The sequence below is a fragment of the Montipora foliosa genome, chromosome 1, assembly GCF_036669935.1.
Source record: "Montipora foliosa isolate CH-2021 chromosome 1, ASM3666993v2, whole genome shotgun sequence".
NCBI classification, from domain to species: domain Eukaryota; kingdom Metazoa; phylum Cnidaria; class Anthozoa; order Scleractinia; family Acroporidae; genus Montipora; species Montipora foliosa.
This window is the reverse complement of record NC_090869.1, coordinates 21691962-21715187: the sequence shown is the minus strand read 5'-3', so window position 1 is coordinate 21715187 and position 23226 is coordinate 21691962. Positions and strand designations below refer to the sequence as shown.

Sequence of the window (23226 nt, the reverse complement as noted above, 5' to 3'; positions counted from 1 at the left end):
AAACAAATTTTGGTTCGTTATTCAAACTTCTGAAGCAAGGGTCATATCGATCACGAGCAAGAAAAAAACAGTTTGCCTCACTTTTACCGATAATGAACAACAAATCTTTCCGTGGTTTGATCCGACAACTACGAACATCAAGATAGGCTTAGAATTAATTTACGGCCTCTGTAACACCTGTGGGATTGTCCATTGACCTACAAGAACTCGTGGGAACTTGGTCGTTTATCTCCTTTCTGGATAGGTGGGCAGAGTTTCCGACTGGTGTTAGGGAGGTCATAGGTCCGAACTGTGCCTTGGAATCTGATTTTTCAATTTTTCCTTCCGCTCGTTGCCAAGCAACTACCGTGTCATTCTTCTCACGGGCGCATTATTACACCGTGAACTTCAGCAATATGTATAGAATGGTCAGATAGAAGTTGTTACAGAAACTTAGCTCGAGTGGGGAAGACGGATGATTCACGTCGTCCGAGAAATTTATCTCTTGAATCGACGAGATTCGTAGCCCACCTCCATCGCCAAAGTTTTGGTCAGTATAGAATCAAGTATTTACTATTACTTTTCTTCCCGAAGAATAACTAACAGATCTCTTTTTGATTATTACGAGTAGTCTCTGGAATTTAGAGCGAGGAGAGATACTTTGTGCCTGCTCCAAGGTAGGTACAGCTTCACAAATGAATTTGCTGGTTAATTTATCATTTCATTAAGGCCAAATTCTCTGTGGCGGATGATCTGAAATATACTATTTTTATCTGAAAAGTAAAGTACCGAAAGCTATTCGTGCAAAGATCAGAAAACAAGTCAGTCGATTCCAAAAAAGAATGTGGATAAATGGAGGAAATCACCTTTTAATTTCGTCAGAAGCAAACAAATTTAAACATTTTGCAAGTGTTTCTTATGGTGCGAAATGCCGTTATCTAACTGTATTTGTTGAACATTTAAATTTTTCAGTCGAATTCTAGAGAGGTATGAGGACTTACAAAAATTTGGTTTTATCAACGGAGTTGATAATGTAAATTGACCACCGTACAGAGATTCTAAAAGCTGACGTTTCGAGCGTTAGCCCTTCGTCAGAGCGAATGAGCGTATGAGGACTTAGTTGAGTTGTTCGCCAAGGGAGAGAAAAAGGATATCACTCAGACTGGCAGAAAATTGCAGAACTGTTTTTTTTTTATTTTTGACAAATTAACATTTGGACCAAGAGAGCTGAGCTCGTCAAGACTAAACTGAATTACATCCAAGATACAGGGTTCAAAATTTTGGTTGCTCGAATTGACGGTCAAATTTCATGAACGCAAACTTGGTTATTCTAAGAGCGACTCTATGCAGGTTCGCCTTCATCCTCTTCTTCCTCATCAAATTCACCTTCCTCTTCAGCAGTTGCATCCTGGTATTGCTGGTACTCAGACACAAGATCATTCATGTTGGACTCGGCCTGGAACAAAAAAAACAGGACTTTAATTTTTACGCTTTTCAGAAACACTTGGTAATTTTTTTTAAAAGTTTTACCTCTGTGAATTCCATCTCATCCATACCCTCGCCAGTGTACCAATGCAAGAATGCCTTTCGCCTAAACATAGCAGTAAACTGCTCACTGATGCGCTTGAACAATTCCTGGATTGCGGTGCTGTTGCCGACAAAGGTGGATGCCATCTTTAACCCACGTGGTGGGATATCACAGACAGCAGTCTTCACATTGTTGGGGATCCATTCCACAAAGTAGGAGCTATTCTTATTCTGCACATTGAGCATTTGTTCATCCACCTCCTTCATGGACATACGACCACGGAACATGGCAGCCACAGTCAGATAACGTCCATGCCTTGGATCACAGGCAGCCATCATGTTCTTGGCATCAAACATCTGCTGAGTGAGTTCTGGTACTGTGAGGGCACGATACTGCTGGGAACCTCTACTGGTGAGGGGTGCAAATCCAGGCATGAAGAAGTGAAGACGAGGAAAGGGAACCATGTTCACAGCGAGTTTCCTCAGATCAGCATTCAACTGAAAGGAAAATTTCATTAGTCATACAGTATAAGCAAAAACCTGCAAAAAGACGGGAGATTTGCTAATTTATTAAGTCATAAACAAAACTATTCTATCTCCATGGTAGACCACAGAATTCTGTTATGCAGGTGAATTCTTATGACTATAACAAAACATTGTTATGCAAGATTCTCTAGAAGCCTTTCCCTAGCAACCACCTCACCACCTCCAAAGTCATGACAAATTCATAGGTCAGCTGTCTTAAAGGTCACTGTTCTTTTGAAATATTCCACACCATCCTTGTAAGCAGGGCCGTGTAATAAGGTTCAGTTAAATTTGTTTACTGTGTCTTGGTTTAACTGGCTAAGCAAGCAAAAGTGTACCCATATAAGAGCCCTCATTTCATCTTGAAAACGGGGTTGACGCAAGCATTAGCACAAACACAGACACAAAAATCAAAATTTTCCTTTTCCTTGTGCTTTGCGCTCACGCCTGCATTACACGGCATTCGCTACGTGAGGACGTTTTTGTCCAATCGAAGCTCTCGTTCCAGATTCCCTGCGTCTGAGCATTTGAACAAAATGGCGGATGCCGTGGTTTATTTCGACGTTTATGCCAACGTTCGTTTTCACTTTGTATAAAGCTACTTGTGCTTGCGCCTGTGCTTGCGTCACAACTGAAAACCACTCTTAAAAAAGATGTGTTCCATTCTGGCTACAAAAATATCCTTCCCTAAGGAGGAAACGTACTAACAAAATGCTGTTTTTATTTAATTAATACCGATTTTCGCACCGAAATTAATAATTCAGCAAAAGTTGTTATTCATTCATCTGATTATTAAGGGTAGATGAATGCGACCAAGTCAAAATGATTATTGTCATCACTCCAAATTCTCGATAAATTAGGCCAGATATTATGGTCTAAACGAGAAGAAACTGCAGTTCCCGTCTTCTGAAGGAAAATTTCTCTTGCCTAATCTCGATGCGATCAATATCCGACATCTCTCCCTATTTCCAGCTGCTTGACAGGGTGTGTCTTCCGAGTAGAGTGGCCTACAAGTTAATATTATCGCTCCCCTTCTGTTACATATTTGCTAAAATATTTGCACCACATTTAGACATTATAGATATTCTGTCGTCGAGAGTTTTAGACCAATTATTACAAAAGGAGCAAGTGCTTTGGAAATGCTGCTGATTCTGATCTCAAGCCGTATTATTTCAAACGTTTATTCTTGATAATTGTTAAGAGAACCGAAGCAATGATGTATTTTTTGAGACCGTGAAATCGACAAAATAACGACTGTTTCTATCGCGCGTGATTTAAGTCATGAATGGCAGCTTGGCCTTCAGATGAATGTGAGCATGTTTGCCAAATCGGTTGCACTGTTCAAAGTTTCAACTCGTTAAAAATATTTCTCAGAACCAATTTTAACATCGAGAATTGCTGCGACCGATACTTATTCATCGATAAAGCAAAACATACCTGTCCGGGAAATCGAAGGCAAGTCGTGACACCGCTCATAGTAGCTGATACAAGGTGATTCAAATCACCATAGGTTGGTGTGGTGAGCTTCAGAGTTCTGAAGCAGATGTCGTATAGAGCTTCATTATCGATGCAATATGTTTCATCGGTGTTCTCAACCAACTGATGCACCGACAGTGTCGCATTGTAAGGTTCCACAACTGTGTCTGATACTTTCGGTGATGGTACAACGCTGAATGTGTTCATGATTCTGTCTGGGTATTCTTCCCTGATCTTAGAAATGAGAAGCGTTCCCATGCCGGAGCCGGTTCCACCGCCCAACGAATGTGTGAGCTGGAAGCCTTGAAGGCAATCACATCCCTCAGCCTCTTTACGAACGACGTCGAGTACCGAATCCACAAGTTCAGCTCCTTCCGTGTAATGTCCTTTGGCCCAGTTGTTTCCTGCACCGCTTTGACCTGAAGTGAAACGTGGCGATCCGCTTTAGGTGGGCAATAAAAATGTGGGTGTTGCTGATCACAACAGATTAAAGAACTGCGACGTACAATTTACAATTTAAGCTACTCACCGAAGACAAAGTTATCTGGTCTGAAAATCTGTCCAAAAGGACCCGATCTGACTGAATCCATAGTACCGGGTTCCAAATCGACAAGGACAGCTCTGGGGACATATTTTCCGCCTGAAATATTCGATAAATCGACAGTTGTTTGATGAGAATGGCAACATTCAAAGCAAGCGAAATTTCTAAACGAGTCGAATTTTTCACCTCTTAGAAAACGTTTACCTGTTGCTTCGTTATAATATACATTGATTCTTTCTAGCTGGAGGTCCGAATCTCCGTGATATGTACCAGTAGGATCGATGCCGTGTTCATCGGAAATAACTTCCCAAAACTGAAATCCAAAGAGAGCGAGAATTCATAAGCGTTTTCGCACCAAGCATACAATATTTCACCTGGATGTGCTTTGCACCTTTGCGCCGATCTGGTTTCCACACTGCCCGGCCTGAAGATGAACGATTTCACGCATTTTCAGAAATATTCAGCGAACACAATATGGTTCAATTCACTCTTCTGTTGAGCTAGAGAAAGTAATCGTTGCTACAGCGGCGCGATTTATATAGAACCACCAATAATTTATGCACTGATTCGTGAAAACAATGGGCTTATTTCCCAATACGGAAATGTAATATGACGTCATATCCCTAGTGAACTTATATTTTGCTTGCTGTTTATTGGTGGCGGACACATGGATACCTTTGAATTGTGAATCGAAAGATGACATTGTATTATTCAAATGCTAGATGCAAATACGCAAGACAAATGTTAAGTGAAAAACAAACGGTCAAAGAAATATTCTTCTCTGCGAAAAAAAGTAAATTGTCTTTGAATTTTTTTCAGCAAATTTTCAACTGATATAAGTTCGTGACAGTCGTTTCCGTTTTAACAACGAAAGGTTTGATACTAGGTCTCCGCCCAGTGTTCTGTTCTTTTTTTAGGCAAGTTATGATATTTGACTGGCAGTTGCTGCTCATTTTAATGATTATTGAAGGAATATATTGTGATTGTACTATCGATTTAAAAACCTCAGAAAACTTCGCACTGCATAACACACCAGGAATAATCCTACATTTTTTTCGGCATTTAGTGTTTTTTTCGTGAAAAAACCCCCAACGTTCTACAAAATGAAAGGAAGCGGCTCGCACCTTTCTTTTAAAAGGCCAGTGATACAGGGATAGTAATTGTTGACCTGAAGCTAAAAAGGCTCGCTTTGAACCAGACTGGATACTGGGATGCCATTTGAGTGTGAACGGCCACGAGAAAAACTAACAAAGATGGTTCAATGCCATAAATTCCATCTATTTGAACAAGTGGTAAAAAACTCCATTGTTGTTAATTTCTTGCACGCTTGCTGATTTAATTGACAAATCGTCGTTCCTTTTTTGACAATCAAAAAGCGCCACTGAAAAAATGAAGTCTTTTGTGAACACTAGGTCACGCTATTTTAGTTAATTTTGTTAATTAAGAGCTCTAAACGTCAAATTGGCAGAGCAAGTCTTTCATTTGCAAAATCACGGCCACATAACAACTGAGATTGATTTTCCTGCTTTGTAAATGACATTTTGATATAGACTGATATAAATTTGAAAAAAGGTGGGCCGGCGTTTTTCAAATTTACCCAAATTCAATCTATTTCAATCCTCTCCAGTTTTGTCCATCCATGTTCTTTCTTGGCTTCCCTGTGTTTTGTTAGAGTTCTTCTATAGTTTTGAACAGTTATTTTAATATTTTAGTTAATTCTATGACCATTCGATCAGTGCTGAAATTGCCTAAAATTGCGTGACCTAGCCCCTTTAAGTGTCTAGTCATTCTAGAGCTGAAAACTTATTGGGAACACTGTAAACTGAAATTAAGAGGAACTGAAGTCAAATGTTGGTTTTTGAGGAGAGGGGAAACCGGAGAAAACCTCTCGGTGCAACAAACTCAACTCACACATATGACGCAAGTCTGGGAATCGAACCCGAGCCATACCGGTGGGGACACTGAATAACGCAGACTGCAGACCGTCTGTAAAATGAAAATTCGGTTAGCTTTCTTAGGCCTAAATAACATTCAGGTTAGCCTGTTTACGGTTAGCTCTCAATAATAGTGAGGGTAACGCCATATTTTACCCCTGGTCTGCAGTCTGCATTTTGGCGTGACCGATACTGGTGGGAGGCCAGTGCTCTCACCACTGCACCCCCAAGGAAAAGTCGGGTATTTGCAATACACGTAATGCTTTAATTGCACATTTATTGCAGAATAAAGCGTCTCTCCCTTTTCCCAGGAAGGTTTTAATAAAAAAAAATTTGCTAAGGATAAGGCTCTCTGAAATCTCTTCCTGGTCAATCCAAAGAGGCGTAGAAGGTCAAAGGCTTAACATTAGTGTACAGGAGCTTTGGGAAAAGGCAAGGAAACAGCCCAAATTAAAGAAGGCACGTCATTCATATGTATTGCTTTCCACACATTTTGATTGACTGATGTCGGGATGATTATCTCTATGCCGCCAAGGAGAAACAAAGCCTTATCCTCTTGGTAAAGCTATTGGTCAGTTACTTGTTCAGGACACTAAAATAAAAGAATTGTAAACAATTTTACTATTCACCACGGTGTGGGTGAAAGTTGCCCATATCTCCCTTCCCTTTCACTGTTCTAGTGAACAATTTTATCACAAAAAATAAAGTTCACCACTCTGAATCTGGAAAAAAAAATTTTTTTGCGTGCTTTATTCACGATAAGTGGATTACAGCTAAGGTCAGAACTACTGCGGCACACTTATGACTTGATTCTTTTTAAAAGGCTCTGCTGAAATATAAATGAAACTTGAAAAATAGCCTTTTCTACTACTGAAAAGACTAACAAACTATTCACATTATGTGACTACAACAAAAAAGTTCAAAAAAAAGATCAGTTTAAATGCGATTTTACTGGAATTGGTTCTTTCAAAAAAGATGCCATTTATGCAGCTTCGCCTTCCTCCTCTTCTTTCCTCATCAAATTCACCTTCTTCTTTCAGCAGTTGCATCCTGATACTGCTGGTACTCGGAGACAAGGTCATTCATGTTGGATCAGCCTGAAAAATAAATATGACACCTCAGGTTTGATTCTCACATGACTTTACTGATGGAGCACATAAAAAACAATCCTTGCTAGTTATAATGGCAAAAAGAGTGGGGGACTTAGCTCCCAGGCTGTGACCTGACCTTCTTCTGGGTAAGGGTACTGGTAAGTATTTTTAGTACTTTGATTTCCTTATAATTGCTATTTTTTTCCTCCTTTGTAAGTTTGTGTGTCGTGTGGCAAATAAACAATTCTAATAATTATAATGAAAGAAATTACCTTTTTTAAGTGTATATTATCTCTAAAGGAATATAACCTAAACTCCCCTCTGGCTTGATAGCCCAGTCCGCAAAGCAGTGCAATTGCACAGCAATGGGATCCAATCCTGTCAAGCCTGGATTTTGGTTGCACCTGCTTAAGTTTTTGAACTGCCACGATCTTTCTAACGTTCATTACAACTGTACCTATCTGTTTTTCAATAGACCTAATTGACCGACTCAATGTTGCACCCAATTCAAACCCTTTGGAAATGTTTTAGTCCAGGCATTTCCATATCATTTAAATATGAATGCTACATTATCATGCAAATACTGTACACAAGGAATATTAAATTCAGGGAGAGTTTCTTTGGGTACGGTCTATCAGTGACTGTAAACTGCCTAACAAGTAGAAAAGCAGAAACCCCCAAAGAGCATTGGTAAAATAGCCCTGAGAAGCCTGGATTGAATGGCTAAAAATGTACTTCACTTCCATTAGAAGCAATAATTTCTTTGATTTGCCCCACACAAAGACTGAATCAATTTCTTCCCCAAATTCTACAGCGCAAGGGCAGATATTTACCTCAGTGAATTCCATCTCGTCCATACCCTCACCAGTGTACCAATGCAAGAATGCCTTTCGCCTAAACATAGCAGTAAACTGCTCACTGATGCGCTTAAACAGTTCCTGGATTGCAGTGCTGTTGCCAATGAAAGTGGAAGACATTTTCAGACCACGGGGTGGGATGTCACAAACAGCAGTCTTCACGTTATTGGGGATCCATTCCACAAAATAGGAGCTGTTCTTGTTCTGCACATTGAGCATTTGTTCATCCACCTCCTTCATGGACATACGGCCACGGAACATGGCAGCCACAGTCAGATAACGTCCATGCCTTGGATCACAGGCAGCCATCATGTTCTTGGCATCAAACATCTGCTGAGTGAGTTCTGGTACTGTGAGGGCACGATACTGCTGGGAACCTCTGCTGGTGAGGGGTGCAAATCCAGGCATGAAGAAGTGAAGACGAGGAAAGGGAACCATGTTCACAGCGAGTTTCCTCAGATCAGCATTCAACTGTAAAAAGAAAAAAAAAAAAAAAAGAAAATAATGAAGAGGTGAACACCTCACAAAATTAGGACAGGGATGGCACTAGGATTTTTCAATCTGGGTCCTGGGACCCGCATGTTCGGCCAAATTGGGGTCCCAAGCATTTTTTGGGGGTCCCAAAATCTTGGTGACTCTCTGCGAGAAAAAGAGTATGTTTTAGATTATGAGAAAAAGAGAGTAACCAACTTGGAATTAATATTGACGCATATGCATATGCATAGGACCGGCCGACAAAGGCTTTTTCTAGAGCCGTTACATTAATTCCTGCACAAAAACTGTTAATGAAAGAGCACCCTTCCCAAGGGTTTACGCATCACTGGTTTCCTTCCTTAGGAGCAACGAACAGTGACGTCTTTTGCTATATATTTGCATTCAGTGAATTGCAGAGTGCATTCCTCTGAGGAAGACCGCAGAAGGCCTCTCCCTGTAGGAGAATACCATAAGAGAACACGCCTTTATTCAATTTGGACTTGGGCTTAATTGCTCCATTTATAAGAATTTTTAAAGATAAGAGGACAATAATAGACAACATCTGAGGACAGAAAATTTATCCAAAAAACAAAAAGAATGCTTTGCATCTAAAATTAGAATAAACAAAATAATTTACTCGAATAACTAACTTTGTTTACACAGAACTGTTTTTGACATTTAGCATTTCTTAAACAGAACAGATGAAGACTCATGCTAGGCCTTCAAATTAAGATGACATCCCACAACTTTTGCCTGTTTTGGAGTGGATTAAATTCTCTGCAGCAGTGAAGATAATGGCCTTTAGTAAAGGCAGCTGGTTAATTCCACATGGGCCTTTCAGACAGTGAATTACGATTTTTAGGGTTACAAAAGGTAAAAAACATGTTAAAATTTTATCATGAAAAGAAATAAAGTCTTTTAGATCACAGAAAGGGAAGTCACAAAAAAACGTGTCGTCAGCATATTCGTCTTGACAACGGGGAAGTTAAGTGTCAACACCGTTGCTATTTGCAACTAAGGCGATTACCGCCCCAAAATTGGAAATTTGTAAAGCGATTCCTCAAAAATGTTTGCAAAAAGTAAAACCACAATTATTTGAAAATCGATTGGCAAACTTTGAGGACTGCAGGTTACTGTTGCTTTATCAGTGACCATGTTCGTTTTTAAAATATCAATTTTAAAACGCGTTGTCTCCCTCGACCTTGCAAGAAACCCGGGAGGTATCAGGTAAAAACAGTTTTCGGTCTATTTAGGAAAAATCCCTTGAAAAAAGGCTGATAAATAATTTAAAGAAATCTCCTGAATATTGAATAAAGCGTCAGTGAATAGTTGGCTGCTTGTTCTTCAATTTCACGAAACATTTCATTGCGCAATAAATTTTATACTCAGGCTAGTTGCTAAGGCGCCGAGAAGTTACAATATTCTCGAATTTTCTCACGGATATCTTGACTAGTCGTGTATAACTTTGTGAGCTATTCCTAATAGACGGTTTCCCATGAAAACTAAAAAAATCGCCACTGATATTGCAGCTGTTCGTCTGGGCGTGAGATATTGTGAGTCGGTTTTGTTTGTTTGTGATTACATACAAGTACTTCATTGGAAATCAAAACTTGAGCAACTGTACATATCGATCTGATTTCGTTTGAGTTCCAAGTGCACATTTTCGCAGTTTGGGATCGCGGTGTCTTGAGCAATGGCTGAGATATACATACACATCGCTTGAGCGGCTAATGTCTTCGTTTGAATGTATGGGTCGCTGATGTGATTCGAAAATACTGTTATCGCCAGTTGAATTTCTTGATTTATACGAATAATAAACTAAGCAAAACTATATTATTCTGCAGCCAAATTTTACCTTCTACTTGGAGGCTGTTTAACATAACGTAGTTTCGACCTACTAGGTGCAATATCTTTCAACTTGAAAGCGACGCATTTAATGAAAGCGAAGGTTGCAACTACTTCTGTGTGCTAAAATTGTTTAGAACATTCCATTTGCAACAATTTTTAGTGAAAAGAAAAATTTTCTGGAAGCCATTATTAACCAACGTTACCTGTCCGGGAAATCGAAGGCAAGTCGTGACACCGCTCATCGTAGCTGATACAAGATGATTCAAGTCGCCATAGGTTGGTGTGGTGAGCTTCAGAGTTCTGAAACAAATGTCGTACAGTGCTTCGTTATCGATGCAATATGTTTCATCGGTGTTCTCAACCAACTGATGTACGGACAGTGTCGCATTGTAAGGTTCCACAACTGTGTCTGATACTTTCGGTGATGGTACAACGCTGAATGTGTTCATGATTCTGTCTGGGTATTCTTCCCTGATCTTAGAAATGAGAAGCGTTCCCATGCCGGATCCGGTACCACCGCCCAACGAATGTGTGAGCTGGAAGCCTTGAAGGCAATCACATCCCTCAGCCTCTTTACGAACGACGTCGAGTACCGAATCTACAAGTTCAGCTCCTTCTGTGTAATGTCCTTTGGCCCAGTTGTTTCCTGCACCGCTTTGACCTAGAAAGAATCGGGCGGTATTGCGTAAATGCAACTGAATACGCTGTATATAACAAATCACATTGTTCTTTACGGCTTGTGCTTACCAAAAACGAAGTTATCAGGTCTAAAGATTTGTCCAAAAGGACCTGATCGGACTGAATCCATTGTGCCAGGTTCCAAATCAACTAGAACAGCTCTCGGAACGTATTTTCCACCTAGAAAAGGTTGGAAGCTTATACAATTAGCAAAAATGGAAACGTTGCTTGCAAATCAAACATGCACGCTTTGGGCGCGAGGCGAAGCGACTAGCACGGGCAGAAACAAAATCAAAATGTTTGATCTCCAAGAGAAACAGTTACCTGTCGCTTCATTGTAGTACACGTTGATTCTTTCTAGCTGGAGGTCGGAATCTCCATGGTAGGTTCCAGTTGGATCGATGCCGTGCTCATCAGAAATCACTTCCCAGAACTGCGAGGCGAAAAGAATATCGAAGACGTGAGTGCTTTCGAACCAAAAAAGTACACGTTATGTGTGCATCGTTAACTTTACCTTGGCGCCGATCTGGTTTCCGCACTGTCCAGCCTGGAGATGAACGATTTCACGCATTTTGAGAACTTTTCTGGAGAAAGATACAACCTTCTTACGCTTCAAGTCGTTAGTTTGAAAATGGTCGCTTGGTGATTGTGGCGCGCTTTATATTTTAACGAATAATTTATGCAAAATACCCCATAAAGAGAGGGAGCGGAGTACTGGGGTCGAGCGGTTACTTGTTAAAAACCTGCTTTACCCACCTAGAAACCACGCAAAAGTACCTTTGAATTTTAAGTAGGCACCGTCCTTACATTCAATTTACCTGACATGCTGCAACAAAGAGTAAATAATAAGAATAGAATAGGATAAAAGAAAAACTCCTTTTTCCTCTTTTTCCTTCCAAGTCCACCCCTTTTGTTGTTAGCCCAGTTCTCGGCCACAAAAGACGTAAAGTTGTATTTCTTACCTTGGAATAGGGACTTGAAATTTCATAGACAACTAACTTCAGCATTCAGTTAATACATGTAAAGCCATCGACTGCTCAACGCTGTTTTCTCCAGAGTAATAACGAAAATGGAGGCTTCGTTCGTGGGTCCAGTTATCGGCCAGCGGGCCCAGTTATCGGCCACAGAAGAGTGCGCTCGATTCTTCAGAATAAACAACGCTTTATTACCAGTTTTTGTTGTTAAGTCACTTATAACAGGGACCGCGCAGGGGGTGGGGCTGGGGAGCCCCCCCCCCCCCCCACTTTTTTGGCTGATTAAATCACTATTTTGAAAATTAACTTCACTTTAGGCAGTTTTAGATCCATTTGTAGCCATTTCAGAAGACTTTAATTTCAAATTTTCCCGGGGGAGCATGCCCCCGGACTCCCCTAGTTGGGTCACGCTAACGCGTTCGCATTAGCTCCCCCACTTGAAAATCCGCTCCGAGGGCCTTAAATAAGGCTTGTGTTTGATATTTCCACCACAAAGTATCCTCAAGGACGTTCGCGCCAATTGTTTCTGCGCATCCTTACTGCGCACGCAAATGCACACGCCACACGTCATACACGAGCGCGCGCGCTAAGTAATAAAATGACAAATGATAGGGCAAAAGGCCATTGCCATAGCTTTGCCTGGATTTAACGGTCTTGGACGTTCGGTGACCCCTATTTTTCTTTCCAGAAACGGATTTTATTTACAATTATCTTCACGTTGTCCAAAAATGAACAAAAAATCAATGTGGGAAGTTAAAAAAATTTCAAGATTTCTGCTCACGGGACATCAAATCTTGCCATCTTGCGGCTGCAAGGCGAGTGAAACTGTGGTCGCTAAATGCGAACTTGATCTTTAAGGAACCTCACCAGTTGACTAAATTCACTTATAAGTCCACTTAAACAATATTTGGCAGAGAAGATTTCACTTCAAAGATTTAATTGCAATATATTTGGGTTTACAGACACTGGCCTTATTCGCTAACGAAGCCCGATTTTGTCACATTTTGGGTGTTTTTCCGGGCATGTTCTCTCCAAAACGAAGTCGGTGACCCCCATTTTTTTTTACATTTCTGACATAACTAACTCATCATCTTAGAGTGGTAAAAGTTTCAGAAAAAAATCAATGTTGAAAAATTTTCGCGCGAACGTACTTAATTAAAGAGCTTTGTTTCATGTTAGAAAAGAAAGTTTTTTGCACACCTAGTTTCTCTCTTAAGCGCAGTCAAGCGAGGCTAAAAAGATTTGGGTATTTCAAAACGGGGTTAAGTCAGCACTCATAGTTTCAATTCATATCTACTGTCAGAACATGGCACCGCCTTACAGCTTTATTTTTACAACTGATTTAACACGAAAACTCCGATACAAAACTATAAGCGCTTTTTAGTTTTTGACGGCCAGCAGGGTGGTCGAGAATAGGCAAATACGCAAAGTACTAAGGAAATATTGAGGAGTGAATTGGTGAATTTAGGTCAAAGAATAAAACAGGCAAGCAAAAGTTTGTATTTGACGAATAGATTTATCACTACGTTCTTTATGCCAAGAATTGGCTCATTTGGGCCTTCTATACGGATAAAATATAAACTTGAATTAGACCATGTAATTCGAGTAGACATAAACAAACACGTTTTCGGGGAAACCAAATTCACCTACTTTCGCGTCACCTCGACGTGTATATATAGTAGCTGTAATCAAACGACGAAAGGGGAATCAAGCTTCAGATCCATTTGTGGCGCGAAAAATAAACGTTGAACAAAAAGTGGCCGAGAACTGGGCCCGACCGAGAACTGGGCCCCATACTGTAATGCCAACATGGAGTCTCTTCGCCCTGATCGCGATCTTTTGAACCACAAATTTGAGGGCTACAAACTATCAGGGAACTCTCTAGATGTATGTTCGACAACCCTGTTGTCCGCAGTCAGTGATGTTAGCCTTAAGGACGAACTATTAATTTCTTTTCAACACGTGAGAGCATTTGGAAACGTAAATCACCTCGTCCTGGATTCGTGGACTGACGGCGGGAAAACGGAGGCAGTTTACTTCGTTGATGAAAATTACGAAGTACAAAGAGCTGATGTCAAAGTAAGTATGAGAAAACTTCTAGATCTCATGGCTGAAGAGATGACCAAGTTAAGGATTTAGAGACACAACACAACACAACACAAGTTTATTCACACATATAAACACATATAAATATAATGCAGACCTGTCTATAATGCACCTATCAATGTTAATCCCCAGGGAGGGGGGTCGGGCTAACCACAGGAGTTTGATCGTGAGGTCTGTCCCCAGGGTAGGAATTTCGATCGTATGTGACGTCCCCAGGCAAGCGATTTTGACCGTACAAAGGACATTTTACCACCTTCACTTGCCGCCGGGTGAACATTTTGACCAATTATTTTGTCTCAGGGGTGGGGAATTTGAATATTTTTTAATGAAAATGTCAAAATCCGCACCCCATGCCCGACCCCCCCTCCCTGGGGCTTAACATTGATAGGTGCATAAATACAAAATAACTGCACACTGCAAATAGCATCTTAGCTAATCTAGGCGGTGCAGAGTTAAGATATATACAATATAAAGTAATAAATATTAAATATGGGAAAAACACATACATATCTGCTTGAAATATGTTAGGAATAATTTATCAACAAGATTATAGACATCAACATAAACCCCCTCATGCACTAAAGACTGCAACAATTTAGTGAAGGTGTTTTTTGAATAATTTGCTTTGGTTTTGGTTTTCACTTTGAAACAGTTGTTGAACTTAGCGGTCATATGAGATGACCAACGGTTTACCTGATGACCAGTTTTTGGTTTATAAAAAGCCGGGCAGCCAGATGAAAAAACAATGAACATCCCTGGCTGCCAATCATCATAAGCAGCGGCTGACTTATCGGTTTTCTATTATTCTATTGTCAATGCCCTAGAGTTGTGTGAAGTTAATAATAATAATAATAATAATAATAATAGTAATAAATAATATCAATTTGCTGTAGTTGATAATTTTTCTTTGTTTTAGATATTTGTAGGTTTTACAAACCATAGTCAGATAGGAAAATGCAAGAGACAGTATCACAAATGCGTAGGCAATGGAGATCGAAAACACCATTTTGAAAATACCAAAACTTATATCCAGACATCCTCGAAAAAACACAGGCGCACACTAAGGGATATTCAAGCTTGTCATATGATTGCATTTCAACATGGCATTTAGTTGTAGGGGGTTTCCCAATGGACGAAACAAGAATTTATCAGGGCAACTAAATTAATGTGTCTTGAAAAGGGCTAACCTGGATTTTTCTTAAAAATTTGAGCTCTGTGAAAGACCTACTGTAGTTTGGTTTTTACAGCATTTGATTAGGAGATTAAAGTGCTACTATGACCAAAAATCAAGTCTACTTTTTCTTTGTATTTCAAAATTATGTTGACTGAACGCTTAGTGACCGAAGGTTTGAGCTTTCATTTCAAAAAGACACCTGTTTATTTTGACTGGAACTTTCCTATTTAATTGTCTGCCATTACTAACTTTAAAAATTTTGAGAGAGCTGGATCAAGGATAAGATGACGTCAAAGACTCACTAGTTTAAAAATGCAATGCATGTGCATGCGCTTAAATTAATATGCAGCACCAGAGTTTCGAGCTTTCAGACTTTTAAACTCGTATTTTGTATGTAAAATAAGCTGCGTTTACAGGCTGCAATTTTAAGCTAGTGAGTCTTTGACGACATCTTATCCTCTATCCAACCCTCTGAGGTCCAATCGGTCAGTCTTGAACGTGAGTAATGGCGGATCGTGAAATCGAAAACTTGCACTCAAAGCAAAAAGCCTTTGGATATAATTTGAAGCTCAAAAGTTTTGCCAGTCAGGTGTTAAGCAAACATGCTTTGAAAATCTGAAGGAAAAAGGGAAGTGAATTTTTTGATCATAGTAGCACTTTAAGGTACTTGAGCTGTAACTTACACAATTTAAAGACTCAAAGAACATGCTAATAATGGTATATTATCATATATAAATGAAGAAGAATTTATCAACTTTAATACAAATTGCTTTTCTGCCTTTTTGGCCCTGTTTCTTTTGAAGAACTCTGATCTGATATTATAATAATTCTTGTTAGAGCAATAAAGAAATAACAGCACTTATTTTTGTTTCCACAGTATCAAGAAAAGGAGATTTCATGTGTAGAGACTGTATTCAAAATACCTTCTACAGAGAAAGCAAAAGAATGTTTAAATGCAACTTTATTCTTTCCTTCATCATCACTGGCTTGCCTGTCTGATGGGTCTGGCAAGCTGTTCCTGGTTTTCACCGAGGACCGCACTAAAGACTTACCAAATAGTGATCCTTGGAAAGTAGCTACTGTGTATCAGTTTGAACAGCCATCGCTTATCCTTCATGCCATTCAAAACCCAGAGACTGGGTCTGTCAGTTGCTTATTGCTGAGTATCTCTGAGAATGACACTTCCTCTTCAGTCAAAGATGCACACATTGTTCATTTAGAGTTGGTTACATTTTCCAAAGTGAAAGGGTCTTCTGCAGTTGGTAGCTTTAGCTTTGAAGGGATACAACATTTTAAAGGATACAGTGGACCAATGTATGCTGCTATTGAGCCTGGTTGTTCTGCTCTTTTGGTGGCAAGTGATAAACCATTTTCACATGTGACAGGTAAATTAGAAACAAGGAAGTACATCTATACTAGTATTAATTTGGGTTCAGGGATCCATATTTAGCAGTTTCTTTACACACAAGTATTGCGAGTTCATATTTTGTTTTGCTAAACTTCTGACAACACAATGCAGTGCGATGATTTTGCGACTGAAGTTTGCGAAATCGCAACTAAATTTTTGTAACTTGTTGCAAAATCACAACTGGAATTTTCCATTAATTTCTAGCCCTGACTGTACACCTTAGGAGCTACTTACCCAGGCAAAATTTGGGTTTCCCGTGCAAAAGAGTATGTATGGTTTTATTATTTAGCATAAATGAATGTTCATATATTCAAACTGCAAAATGAACGTAAAATAAATGTTAGGAAGATCACTGCAGTTAGATTATAAAGCGACTTGTGTACTTGCAAGCAAGCCAGAAAATGTTAGTCTTCAATGGGATTTGAAGCCATGAAAGTGTGATTACGTGGCACAATGTTTTCAGGCTCGCTTGCATCTGCCTAATTTGCTTAGCTAACTACGATGATCTTCCTAAGTTTTTTTTTCAGAGTAGACTTATAGAATAGCAGTATTTGTAGCTTGTGTTTTTCTTTATTGGAGGTGGTGAAACGGTCCCTGTAAGTTATAAATGCAAGAGTTGCATTTTGTAAGTAAAGAAAATTAATGATTTCACGAAGACAGCGAACAAAAGCATGCAAACAATATTGTAATCTTTTCCTGGAAACTACTGAGTGACTATAGATGGTGCCAAAATTGACATTAATTTTCATTGCAGAGGCAAGTTTCATGTTAAAAAGATCAGAATGGAGCTACATTCTACATAATAACATATCATATAAAATTTTGAAAATATATTGATGAGAATTTTCGACACCCAAAGGGTGACTTTCGGAGTAATTACTTGTCTGTAGGACAGGACAACTGCAAATATGGATCCATGGAACCCTGTGGGTTATATGTATAAAAAAATATTATTATTATATCTTACAGATAGTATATGTGCTAAAATTGGTCAATTTCGCAGCAGTATTCTGCAACATGGCCCTGGAGAAAATCCCTTGCAGTCAGATTCAGATCAACTGAAACTAGGCTCACATACACGTACGACCTTGAGGCCAGGATTGAACCCAGGTTTGAGGCCTGGTTGGTAACTGCTAAGCCACCCTAACTCTCCAATTCCTCCCTAATTTGTTTTGTCTGAGTAACTGGATATTGCTATCACCAGACAAAAATAATTGTTAATGTTTTACATTTTAAAAGGGGATCTATTGGGCAGGAAAGGGTTAAAAGTACATATTTTAAATCCCAACTACCACTTGTTAATCCGTTTTAGTATTTGATAAAGGGTCATTTTTGTTTAAATCCAGGTAGAGATTGAAACTTATCTCTTATCTTAGGTGATGAGGAACTGTCTACATCATTTGAAGGAAATGACAAAAAGAAAGACACAAGAGATGAAAAATCCAGCAGTCTGTCTGCACCAGTGTACAAATGGTCACAAGATAGTGAAGATATCACAGTGAAATTCCAAATTCCAGATGGTACAAGCAAAGCCAATATTAAGTGTGAAATTAAAGCAGATTCCTTGAATGTTAGTATTGGGGGAAATGTCTTGTTAAGTGGAGAACTGTTTGCCAAGGTCAACTCTGAAGAAAGTACTTGGACATGTGATGGGAACAGGTACTAAATAATGAAATAAAGTATTTTTTTGTCATGGTGCTTTGAGTTGTTTTGTTTAAAAGTAATGTCTGGGTTAATGTTAGGTTGCATAGAATCTCTGCAAGAGCACACCCATCTCCATCACCCTGTCAGAAGGCCTGAAATTATGTGGTGCCAAGTTGGATGGAATCTATTAAATTTTCATTAAAATTCTCAATGCTTGGAGACTTTGGAATTAAATACAATCAGTTTCCATATTAGGTCATACATGGGCTGATAACCGAGATTGACTGAACCAATCAGAAAGCTAGGAACACAAATTTAATGATAAAATTTACTTGATGAATTCTGAACAAGGTTGTTTCTTCATGAATTTGTTTAGTGTGGAAGTGGTCCTTGTTAAGCAGACTCAAGAGCACCATTGGAGCAGTGTTGTGAAAGGTGATGACAGAGGGAAGTATGAACTGGTTGGAGAAGAAGCAGAGAGAGTGAAAGAGATTCACAACAGACTGGAGCACCTTACATCTGACAAACCAGTTAGTCCATTTGTTACTTTTGATGTGATAAATGAAATTACTGTGATGTCGAGTGATGTCTCACAATAATTATTTTTGTTTGGTATTCATTACTTGTTAATCTTTCAATTCCATGCTTTGAATGTACATGTAGCTGTTACAATGGCATAAAGGATGAAATTCCTTAATTATTGTTAAATAATCCATAGTGTGATGATACTAAGTGGAGTTGAGGGTTTTTGCTAGTGGACATGTGTGAAAAAAAAAAACTACTGAAAAAACAAATGGGTGCTACTGAAACACACCTGAGTCAATAATTATTATTAAAGAGAAGTGAAATTCTTATCATAGTGGAAAAGACTACTGAAAAACTAATAGGTGCTGCTGCCTCAAAAGGTCAACTGGAAGGTAAAGGGGGCAACGCTATCGAATTTGGGACCACCAAAACTGGGGTGATTTAAATCTGATGTGTGTGCATGCGAAAGCATTATGCCCTACCATTTTGTCCACATTTCAGGTGTGATGCCAGTGACATGGAGTCAAAGGAATCTCTGCGAGAGCACATCAATCATCCCCACCTGAAGGAAAAAATTCCACTTACCGCTCTCTGGGAGCACATGTGACCAAAACATAAGGCTTCAGGAGACAAATTTTGCAAATTATAGATTTTTTAAAAATACGGGGAAAGGGAGGGGGGTAAAGACCCTTAGTCTCACTGGCTTAGAAACAAGGCACCTCAACAAACAAACAAATGAAACACTGGACCCTCACGCTCAAAATTATGTAGCTGTCTTCCAACGTTATCCAGTGAAATACGAGATTGTAAAGAGCCACACTTGTCAAAGATTTTGACCCAAGACACAAGGTTGTCTTGCAATCCATGTCTCTTTTTGTGACAATCTGTAAAGTTATCAAAATGAATAAAGCCTGATCAACTTCTGTAGGTTGGCGACTCAAGAGGTAACAATATGTCATACTCTGACCAACAAATTGAAGAATGTGATGCCCTACCAGAGGATGTTGAATACATTTTTAGACTGGATGTTACAACAGGAGAAGTCACTCACAAGGTAATAGATGGCCATTAGTTTATCTTGGATGAGGGTTTTTCATCATTACTATAATTATAAGGGACAAATAAAATTATAATTAATGTCATTGTTCCTTGGTATCAACATAGTTAGCTTTTAACGCATAACGTAAGGCGCAATAGAACGAAACAACAGACGTATTGGCGTTTTTTGAGGGGAACACTGCCTTGCGACTGGTTAGCCTATGCGACTTCCGGATTGCGTGATATAGAACAACCTCACTTATCTCCCCAGCACTACGAGCTGATTGGTAAACAGAACGTGCTGGATCGGACAAGAGTATTGGTAGCGAGCAATGTACAAAGGCAAACGAGCCAACAAGCTTGGGGGAAGTCGCTGCGCAGACTTAACCGCACCTCGTAGGAGTGACCCAATTTTAATGAAGGCAGGGCGATAAACCCAACCCATCTCCAAAGGGAGGGAGGGAGGGGAAAAAACTTTAACAAATGCCAACAGCTAGTTGGTTTACTATAGAAGACAAACTGCCAAGTGAACCTTGGACGGCTAACTGAGGCTTTTATAGCTAGACTCTGTCTATTAAAGTAGCCAGTTGTACAGCTTCTTCTATGAGCAGGTAGGTATTACACGTGCTCTTTAACAGTTATGAATGAGGCCTTAACAGATTTGGCCAATGCTGGTGTGCGTTATAAACTGATATCTACAACTGTAGCTAAATGTAAAAATAACTACTCAGAACATGGATGGAAAGTTTGAAAAAAAAAAAAAAAAAGCAAAATAATACAATTTAGTAAGCAGGGATGGGCAAAACTGAAGAAGATTAAAGTGGATTGCAAGTGGGGTTTTTGAAAACTGTTCAGCCTAACAGTTTTTCCAAGTTTTTTTTCTGTTGTTTATAACTTAAATTATTATGTATGTCCGACAGACATTTTCTGTCACGAAGCTTTGAGTTGTCTTGCTTAAAAGTAATGTTTGGGTTAATGTTAAGTTGCATAGCAAGTTGGGGTGAAATTGACACTTCTCTACCGTTAATTCTTTTTAATGACTTAATGACTGAATTATTTATTGTTATTTTTAGTAGTATATCCACCAGATAGGTTTTCGTCTCCTAAATACAGTTATTAAGTTAACCCAAATCAACTGAAATCAAACATTGGTGTTTGACAAGAGGGGAAACTGGAATACCCAGAGAAAAACCTTTTCAGAGCAGAGCAGCAAACCAACACAATCAACCCACATGATCTGGAGTCTAGGAATGGAACCTGGGTCACATTGCTGGGAGGGTTTTGCCATCCCTGCTGCTAATGGCAGGTTAATGTTATCCATTTTTATGCCAGGTATGCTTAGCAACTCATCAGTGGATCTTCAATGCAACTCTTAACCGAAGCCTCCCTCCAGCCTTCTGTATACGTCACGATGTTGATGCCCTTCTCTGGCAGCCCAAGGCTCAGGCCAGTTGCGAAGATAATTGGACACATGTGGGGACTTTTAATGCCCTTGGTTATGTCCAAGCAGCAAAAAGGGATCGGAAGTTCTCCACTTGTGCACCAAACATGTCCTTTGCTACACTGTGTGATTGCACAAGGCATGTTTATATTTACCAACAGAGTGAGAAAGAAGCAAAACATGCCAGCCAACATGTTGTGACATTGAGTACTCCAGATAATGAAATCCTCGGGCTTCAAGCTTCTAATGGAAGAGTGTTTGTCCTGACAAAACAAAGTTTGCATGTTGTCACCATGAAGTAAAGACATTTGAGTTGATTCCTTCTTTACACCAGCAATGAACTCCATAGTACAACAAAGCACTTTACAACCGACATAGAATTAACAGGATAGTACATGTCATTTTATGTCTGTAAATGTAACTCAAATGCTCTTACAGGGGTTTCAGTAAAAGTTGGCAGCTGGTTTGAGTAGATTAACCCTTTCACTCCCAAGAGTGACACTTATAGATTTTACTCTGTCTAACGCAGACGATTTTACTCGTCAATGGGGAACCCCACGGGAGTGAAAGGGTTAACAAAGTGGCCTACCCTCCCCTTTTTCTTGGGGTGTCTAGGGTAATGCCCTTTCATTTTTTATCTCATTGATGACAAAGTCTCAATGTGGTATAGTTAGGGGGCTTCAGGTCCTCATTGGATCACTTGATCAATGGGCTGTTAAATTTCAGACCTGTACAAGTGTGCTCCAAACGGAAGCACAAAGCTCCCGTGACAGGGTTAAATTGCTAATTTTTAGGGGTAATTCTGAATTTTCTAATGAGTTATCAAAATTAAAGTCTTAAAAGTCGTACTGGAATATACATACCAATGCTCTACATAAATTTTCATCAATGAGATATCTCTTAGTTTTCAAAGAAGCTTCTCTGAGTGAAGTAGCCGACACTTTTCTTTGGCTGTCGGTACTTATTGAAACTACTGAGTAGAGCACTCCTATTAGTAATGACAATGATGTGTAAGTTAGAGCCTGTAACACCAGCAACTGCATCCCATTTCCTTAAAATCATCAGCATGAATATTCTTTCAGTGTCTTAGTTAACGTTTGTGATCTGTTGTTGCTGATAGAGAGTTGATGGTTTATAATAATAATAATATCAGACTTTTTGATTGGTATTGAAGTATCATTTGTTGTCTCACAATGTAGTCACTTCCGATGTAGATTATGTTTCGGCTGCATACTGCTAGTCTTCTTGATGCTTCAGACAAACGCATGATACTTAAATACTAGCGTATACATCATGCATGATGAACAACAACAACGACCTATTTTATGATTAGAGACTTTGTTATTAATTTTCCGCTCAAACGTTTATCTTTTTCCTTACACTTGTATGTTTTAATATTTGATCTGCTTTATCCTATAAAGCATGTTGAGAGTGCTTTTACAAGAACTTTATGTCAATGTTATGATTTTGTACTATTGTTATCGTCTTTACTAGTAAATTGAAATAAGACTGCAAATCACTTCAAGTACAGTTAAGGCTTATCAAATTGAAATACTGATTTTTGGTGAAAAGGGGAAATTGGAAACTCAACCCACATACGACATAAAAGTCTAGAATTGAACCTGGGATACATTGGTAAAAGGGGAACGCTCTTATTACTGCAGCAACCCTGCTTCTAAATCTTTAATATCATTGACATTCTTATATGAGAAGACTGAAAAGTCAACCACCGTTTTGCTGATGGTATTGCAAAGGAACCTCTTTCTTTCCCTGCTAGCAAAGGTCTCTTTTCTTTTGCCTTTACTGGGCTGTGCAGGAAAAGAGACTTCTACCATGGGTGAAAACTCACTGTTTTGAACACGTGCAGTGTTTACTTAGCCACCGAAATCGTCGCGAGACACTTCATGTTGTGTGGGCTCACTTAAGAACAGCGGAATTATTGTCAAGGAATATGCGGGGAACCGGGGGAAAGGGGGGGGGGGGGGG

General features: G+C 39.4%; 3 protein-coding genes across 3 annotated transcripts; 1 reads left to right on the top strand and 2 right to left on the bottom strand.

The window, feature by feature from the left end:
- Positions 1-1152: 1152 nt before the first annotated feature.
- Positions 1153-4607, bottom strand: LOC137993175 (tubulin beta-4B chain-like). The gene is made up of 6 exons (XM_068838878.1): positions 4440-4607; positions 4253-4361; positions 4037-4147; positions 3469-3926; positions 1510-2004; positions 1153-1435 (listed from the first exon to the last, which is right to left on the bottom strand). Exons 1-6 carry the CDS (start codon positions 4494-4496, stop codon positions 1322-1324), a joined length of 1344 nt encoding a protein of 447 aa, XP_068694979.1. The 5' UTR covers positions 4497-4607; the 3' UTR covers positions 1153-1321.
- Positions 4608-7663: 3056 nt separating this feature from the next.
- Positions 7664-11591, bottom strand: LOC137993167 (tubulin beta-4B chain-like). Its single transcript, XM_068838866.1, has 5 exons — positions 11445-11591; positions 11255-11363; positions 11000-11110; positions 10456-10913; positions 7664-8401 (listed from the first exon to the last, which is right to left on the bottom strand). The coding sequence occupies exons 1-5, from the start codon at positions 11499-11501 to the stop codon at positions 7679-7681; spliced, it is 1458 nt and encodes a 485-aa protein (XP_068694967.1). The 5' UTR covers positions 11502-11591; the 3' UTR covers positions 7664-7678.
- Positions 11592-13677: 2086 nt separating this feature from the next.
- LOC137993160 (nudC domain-containing protein 1-like) lies at positions 13678-22756 on the top strand. The gene is made up of 6 exons (XM_068838856.1): positions 13678-13983; positions 16062-16569; positions 17969-18251; positions 18613-18766; positions 19690-19815; positions 21132-22756. Exons 1-6 carry the CDS (start codon positions 13714-13716, stop codon positions 21540-21542), a joined length of 1752 nt encoding a protein of 583 aa, XP_068694957.1. The 5' UTR covers positions 13678-13713; the 3' UTR covers positions 21543-22756.
- The last annotated feature ends 470 nt before the right edge of the window (positions 22757-23226 follow it).